General features: G+C 34.7%; 1 protein-coding gene across 1 annotated transcript; it reads left to right on the forward strand.

Moving 5' to 3' along the window:
* The first annotated feature begins 1,999 nt into the window (after nt 1-1,999).
* On the forward strand, nt 2,000-5,525 carry LOC149528418 (chaperone protein dnaJ 20, chloroplastic-like). The gene is made up of 2 exons (XM_089808760.1): nt 2,000-2,623; nt 5,081-5,525. The coding sequence occupies exons 1-2, from the start codon at nt 2,156-2,158 to the stop codon at nt 5,219-5,221; spliced, it is 609 nt and encodes a 202-aa protein (XP_089664886.1). The 5' UTR covers nt 2,000-2,155; the 3' UTR covers nt 5,222-5,525.
* The last annotated feature ends 1,861 nt before the right edge of the window (nt 5,526-7,386 follow it).

Genomic DNA, 7,386 nt, shown 5'->3' on the forward strand with positions numbered 1-7,386 from the left:
GCTTTGAAAGTTTTGGCCAAAGACCTCTGCAAGGAAAATAAATGAATATGGAGACAAGGGGTCACCTTGTCTAATCCCTTTGGTAGCACCTAAAAAACCCCTAGATTTCTTTAACTAGCACCAAATATCCAACAAGTGTTATGCATTCTTTAAATATGCTAATTAAGTGATCATGAAATCCAAACCTCTTTAGGGCTTTAAATTAGAAGTACAAATTCACTCTCTCATAGGCCCTTGAGATGTCTAATTTAGGAACCATCCATATGAGACAACACTTCTCCATAGAGTGAACAACTTCATGAATGCTGGTGACAACACCAATGATTAGTCTATTATGGACAAAGCCTTTCTAATTACAATTAATGAGGAGTTTGAGAAACTGTTTGATTTTGTTGACCAAGACTTAAGAAAAAGATCTTCTCCATAATATTGTATAAGTTAATCTGTTAAAAGTCAACAAGTCTTTGAGGTTCTTGAATTCTAGGAATAATGGCAATACAAGAACTATTAACTTTCATTAGTAGTTTACCAATTCAAATGAAATCCTTATCAACCATGGTAGTGACACATCCTACGATATAGCCATTCAAACTTTTTTATTGGAAGAAGTAAAATTTTTCACAAAAATGATCTTTTTACAAGTAGATTACATTAGATACAATGAAGCTTGACTGAACATCAACATTGCTAATAAAGTAGATGGTTGTCCGACATAACATCAATATTAATAATACTGAAGTAATGTTGCAACAAAGGTAATAATCTTCCTGCTAAAATAACCATAACATACAAGGTTACGCTGCAAGATATGATTTCATCACAGCTAATAGTCATAGAACTTCTCAGAAGAGACACATCAGCGTCCACCAACAAGCTTGAGTTCTCTGAAGTAAGCACTCTGGTGAAGATCATCTGCTGCCATTTTTTTTGAACTGTACTTTACACTTTTCTTCAAACTTGGTGACTTATATATCTCATAGGAAATAGTTCATTGTCCACCTTTCACATTAACATGAGAATAATAAGCATTGCAAAAGAATAATGGTTAAAGAAACACCACAATAACTATTTAAAAACAAACAAACATAAGAATCTAATTAATAACATGTTATTTTTTGATGAATAGTCGCTTCCTTATATTAAATACAAAGAAGTTAGATATTCACCAAAAAAAAGTCGAGGGAAACAGGATCAACCCGCGAGTTCAGACGACCACAGGCCAAAAATCAACTAAGCATAAAAAACATGTATAGAAAATACAAAAAATTCGTAAGTGGCCAGCGCAGCGCCCGCAGAGGGAGGAGGATCTTTATCATTAGAACCCCAACCAAGGGATGGGTGAATAGTCGGCTCAGGAGGAGCCCAACCATCATCAGCAACAACATTATCTTCACCTACATCAACAACACATTAAAAACTTAAACCAAATAGCTTTTTAACATAAGAATTAAATTATTTCTTTAAAAAAATACATACCTCAAAATATTGGTAATAAAAGACAAAGATGTTAGAAACTTCTAGATAATTCTTCAGATTTAAAGTATTAATTATAATATTAGCGAACATCCATCTTTAACCTTCAATTCTTTTGATGTTTACCTAATGTCTTCATCAAATGCGTTGTCAAGCAGGCCTCTGCTCTAGGTAAAATTTGATTGCCGTATGCCCGCACTAATGGAATATCGCGTGAAAGGTGACATTTTAGGTAGAAAATTAGGGCTTTCTGATTATGCATGAAGTTGGGATGGTAATCAGAAAATCATCTCAAATGTGAAGTTTTCGTGAATGTAGTTGGGAGTCAAATGTGAAGATTTCTTCTTTTTTTGGTGATCCGTATCGCCGGACAAGTCACCGTCAAACTCTGAAAACAATTTAAAGAAATCGGATACCGACTCGTTACAAGCTCCGTCGAATAATTCACAAATAATCAGGGGACGACGGCAAACGTGGGTCCCTGTTCCATTCCCTTTATACAGCTTGAAGTGCCCTTCGGATTCCTGCAAAGAGAAGCCACATGAGCCCACAACAGTGAAGGGAAAATCTTAAACTCTGCAAAATTTCTGGCAAGCAATCTTTGTCTATGTTCTTCAGCTGAAAGTAAAATAGAACTTCAGATTTGAATTTGTTTAGAGTGCCCAGTTCGATTAAAAAAGCCATGGAAATCACTGCAATTACATCACCAAGAGCCCTAATGTGCCCTGAATTACCACCCACATGCTTATCTCCACGAAATACTCTGTACAAGCCCTCCGGTGGCCTCAATTTTGGTCAGATGAAATACCCATCATTGCATTCAATGAGGTCTCCCTTGAGTCCCTCTGCTAGAGCAACTATGGGCTCTGTGGAGCAACGCCCATCTCAGAGCTTTTACGAATTGCTTGGTATATCTGGCGATGTAGGGTTAGATGATATCAAGCAGGCATATCGGCAGCTGGCTAGAAAGTATCATCCTGATGTGTGTCCTCCTGAGCATGCAGAGGACTATACGAGAAGGTTTATTGAAGTGCAAGAGGCTTATGAGACTCTCTCTGATCCTAGGAGGAAGAATTTGTATGATAGTCATCTTGCAATGGGGTTTGCCTCTGGAGCTTCTGGAAACAAGCGCTGGGATTACCCACAAGAGGTAAGGGCATTGAAACGAATTTTGTTTGATGACTTTTTTATTTTTAAAACCTGCTTAAGCTAAAGACATTTTCGTATTTTTGGTTTAGAAATCCATTCAAGCAGAGCCAATGGACTGGTTTATTACTTCTGCCCTTGTGTTCCTTCTGGTTTTGTCTGACAATTATCTACCAATCTTGATTGCATATTTCAAGAAAATTCAATGTACTTACTGTTTTTGGTTGTTTTAGACACCTAAATTCTCATTCAAGCAGATTCGATGAATATCGATTCTCTTTTGCTGTTTTTCACTCCTAAAATCTCAATCAAGCAGATTCAATAAAAACTCTCTCTCTCTGGAGTGGTCACAAGAGTGAAAATAGATTTTGTCTTTCTGATCGTTTGGATCCACTCAATCAAAGCCGATGATTTCTTGATTGTTTATTTGTTTTAAAATCTATATGAGCCGAGTGGATGGTGACAGGGTTATTACCATTTGATGCATTGAAGTTGCAATTTTTGGTTATTAAGATTTCAACTTTGTGAAGGTTTGCTTATGCTGGGGATTGAGATTTGGGGATCAGATTTGTAAAAGAATGCATGTTTTGGGGGGTCAAGATCTATGTTGGTCTGTGCTTTGTCTGGTTAAGTAATCAAAATTGATGTTTTTGTTTTGATCTCGAACCATAACTGTGTCAAAGGAGTTAACTTGTGTGGTATTTGATTATCTGATATTTGAAGCTCTGAGTTTATAAATCAACTTGATACCTACTTGCAATGAGTGATTGGGAAATAATGCTTTAGATTTGTGTAGTCCATAGGTGTCTGGGGGTGGAAAGTTTTATATTTCAAGTTATGATGTGGAAAATTTTGCCCATCTCTTCTGTCTGTCTGCTCTCCAAAGTTTATCTGGGCATCTAATTTCTTTCAATTAACCCTATAAAATCTTCTACTTTTCGAATGGTTGAAGGTTTGAGAACTTTGAATGTATATCTGATGCAATGAAAACGTCTCATTTTTTGGTTGCTCATGATTTGTAGTTTGTCTTTGCCCGTAAATGTTTTATGCTTTTATGGTATCTAAATCTGATGGTTGAGGATTTGGACTTTGTTGTTTTTCTGTTTGATTTTTCAAATTCTATTTTTGTTTTCCAACTTTGATTGGATAAGCTGATTTATTTTTCAAGTTCTTCTGGTTTAATCTTTAGTTGCCTAGGCTTTCTGACAATGCCTCAGCAAAGCGGCTGTTTATCCCCCTGAATATCCACTGTAGTAAAACAACTCAATCTTTGTTTTCATATATTTATATTTTGTTCATTAGTAAATCTGGATCTGCGCCCTTCTTTGATTGAATCCTAATAAAATTCCTCTATCCTTGTGTGCCTGTTCAAATATCAAAAATTCAATTGTAACTAAACTTGTATTAAAATTAGTAAATTTATCAAGTTTTGGGAGTTGAAGATTTAGGACTCTGTCTATTTGGCTTCAATTGTTACAAAATTTAATCTAGTTGTTCAAGGCGACCATTGTTTTTAAATTTCTATTTGTATTTTGATATCCAACTCTCCATTAACAACTTGTTGACTCATATTTCTGCCATTATTTGTCTTTTGGAGATTTGGCTCTGTGGCTTTCTCTGCTTAAATATCCAACATATACTCATTTAATATGTCTTGGCTTTCTCTGTAACTTTCGGCACTTTATTTTGGTATAAACAACCTATAATATTTTTCCCATGCTTTAATGGTTGATGGTGGGTGAAGGTTGATTTTGTGGCTATGCCTTTTTACATCTAAATTTGCAATAATAAAAATTGGTTCTTCCAGTTGTTGAAGTTTTGTGTTCTGCATCTTGGTCTGCTTTAATTCTCACTTTATACAACTTAGCATCTTGTTGTTGAATAAGATCTTCCCATAATTGATCAGCTATTAACTATGGTAATATATCTCAATTTCTTTTTAATTGAACTTTTTCCAAATTAATACTCGTTAGACGACCTCTTTAGTGAAACCAGTCAAATCAACTCTTTGCCAAAATTTTGGCAACTTGCATAGTGTACTCTTATTCAAGTTTTTAACCCTCTGAGTCCAGGTCATATCACTTTGCTGCCAGTTAATACCACTTTGCCTCATGGACCTCAAAATATATAATATATATTTATACTGATGATGTTTGCATGGAATGAGAACTATAGCTTTCTTGATTAAAAGTATGTATATTTGAGCTTTGAAGTGCCAATTCCTCTTCCCATATTCAAGGACTACATATGCGGAGTACCAATAATGACATTATTGATCCCAGATTGATTGATAGGATTCATGTACCTCTTAGTTGTCAGGGGTTCTTGCATTAAATATTTTATTAATTCCAGAATCATGTTTTGCTGTTCTGTGCATGATAAAGATGTGGTTTGTGCTCTATAACAGTAACATTTAGTATTTTACCATTCCATACTGAGTTTAATTATTGAATTCTGGCAGGAACTTATGAAAGAAGAATGGAAATCAAGGTGGGAAGCTCAGCTCTCAAATCTGAAATGGAGAGGTGATTTAAACGATGGGAGTCAACCATTGTCCTGGGCTGCCAGGATGCGTCAAAAGAGGAATTCTACTTGTAATTAGATAATACTCAAATTTCTCTAACAAAAAAGCCTATTTTATGGACTGCAAAAGAGAACCTTCATAAGGATGAAAAGTTGCATCAGCTTGAAACCTTCTTCCTGGATACTGGTCCACTTTTGACTTCTAAGTAAATATAGTACTTGGCAAGCTTGTGTTATTCGAAAGTAAGCTGTTATGAGTTATTGTACATATAGTATTGAAGTTTATTTTGTAGCTGTTTCCTTAGTTGTGAATTGATGCCAGAGTGAAGCAACGACTCTTATATTATATATCTTTCTTAATGGAAAATAATTTTGGCTTAAAACAGCGAGGATATGCTTCAGCATGTCCATTTGTATTATACCTAACATTATTATTTAACATAGGTGAGCGCTTTTGTTTAACATAGGTGTGAGTTTTTTATAAATGCAGATACCTTTTAGTTTTTAATAAAAAGTGAAGCAATAGAACATCTAAAAGTGAAGCAATAGAACAGCTGAAAGAATTTTAGTGAGACTACTTTTAGCATTAATGTGCTTTAGGCTATGACTGAGATGCTTAAGGAATAATGTGCTTCAGTATGAATGTGATTTAGCAAATGTCTTTGCTTCTTTAGGAGATTTTCTATGACTGAGATGCTTAAGGAATAGTGCTGATTTTCATGTCTGTTTCCATGCAAGTCTCTGGGTGTCATATAAGAACAAGTGTTTTATGGTATGAAGTGCATTTGACACTTAAATTAGATAATTAGGCTATAATGGCCTTTAATGTCAGGAGTTAGCCATATCTAGTCTGTTTAGTAGACGTTAACCCAGCAGAAAGATATAGCCAAATGTTTGGACACAATAGTTTATCAACATTTATTTGCATTAGAAAACCTATTTAATTAATTGGACCTGTGAAAAATAAACTTGTAGTTCCCTGGTAATTAGTGGGAGAGCTTGCTTGAAATATTAATCCAAAATTCGAGAAGTACTTTGAAAACTGCCATTCTGCAGAAATGTTTGTTCACAAAGCTGTCAAACAGATACTATATTTGTTTGTTTTTGTTCCATCAGTATTGTTAAATAAATTGTTTTTTGCCTTCTTTGTAGTTTCCCCATTGCTGGTGTAAGAAGGAAATATTTCTTGGCTTGAATCATTATGTAATTATGAGATGGAAAAGAAAGATTGACATCCAAAACCAGTTTGGATCACTCTCTTCAATATTTAGTGCCAAGAAGAATTGTTTGGCTTACTAGAACAAGGAGTTTTCCTTTGCCTTTCTTCAATATCTATTTGATGAGGAAGTTAGGATCACTAGAACAAGTCTTGCCATGTGTTATCTTCAATTTATGTAATGTTGAGGTTGCCTTGGCTTCTCTTCAATATGATGACAAGAAGTTTTGATCTCTAGAACAAGTTCTTAATTAGAAGAAAGAAAGCATAAATTAATTTGACATCTAAGAATAAAATAATGTCATCTTACAATGAGGTTGAATCGAAAGGTAGAGAAAACGAATTGAAGAATGTGGCAATGATTCCAAAATGAATGAAAGGATGTGACAATGAGGTGTAATATATTATTACGTGGATCTTAGTTTCTCTTAAGCATGCAGTGATTTAGGAGAACAAAATCTGGTTGTCTTGAGAACAAAATCTGGTTGTCTTATGACAAGGCTGAATCATTTCACATCGAGTACAGAACTTTGCCATAGTTGACATTAGGAGGAAAGGATGTTAATGAACATCTTACAATGTTTTCCCATTGTTGCTTCTTAAACATGGAATTCTTGGATTTGTTTTTAGAACTAAGGAGGTCATGATCTTGATTAAGGTTAGCTGATTTGAAGCTTGATTTTTATTCCCTCTTCAATGAAGTTTAAGCTACATTGTCAGGCAGAGGACCCATCTTCATGAAAGGATTTAGTATATTTAGATTAGACTCATCATGAGTAGAGTAGGCAAAATCATTGAATGAATGATTGAATTTTAATGACGTCCAGAAGAAGGTGGATGAAGGGACCAAAAGTCACAATGTTAACAATTTTTTAGATCTCTTTCTATGTCATCTCTTCTACTATGAATTTTGACCGAGAAGCATGCAAATTTGTGAAGCCTTGTTTCCTCAAAGAGCTCATTTAGCTGTTGCATTTCGAAGTATTTTCAAATTGCTTATGGATATCCTCTTGTTCCACACTTTATGT

This window comes from Cupressus sempervirens, chromosome 11, assembly GCF_028749045.1.
Source record: "Cupressus sempervirens isolate cs-2001-9-10 chromosome 11, ASM2874904v1, whole genome shotgun sequence".
Taxonomy (NCBI): Eukaryota; Viridiplantae; Streptophyta; class Pinopsida; order Cupressales; family Cupressaceae; genus Cupressus; species Cupressus sempervirens.

Bases quoted from the DNA above. Each gene is read 5' to 3' on its own strand.
- LOC149528418 (XM_089808760.1), top strand. From the start codon at position 2,156: ATGGAAATCACTGCAATTACATCACCAAGAGCCCTAATGTGCCCTGAA. The intron at 2,624-5,080 runs GTAAGGGCATTG...GAATTCTGGCAG, and splicing joins GCTGGGATTACCCACAAGAG to GAACTTATGAAAGAAGAATG.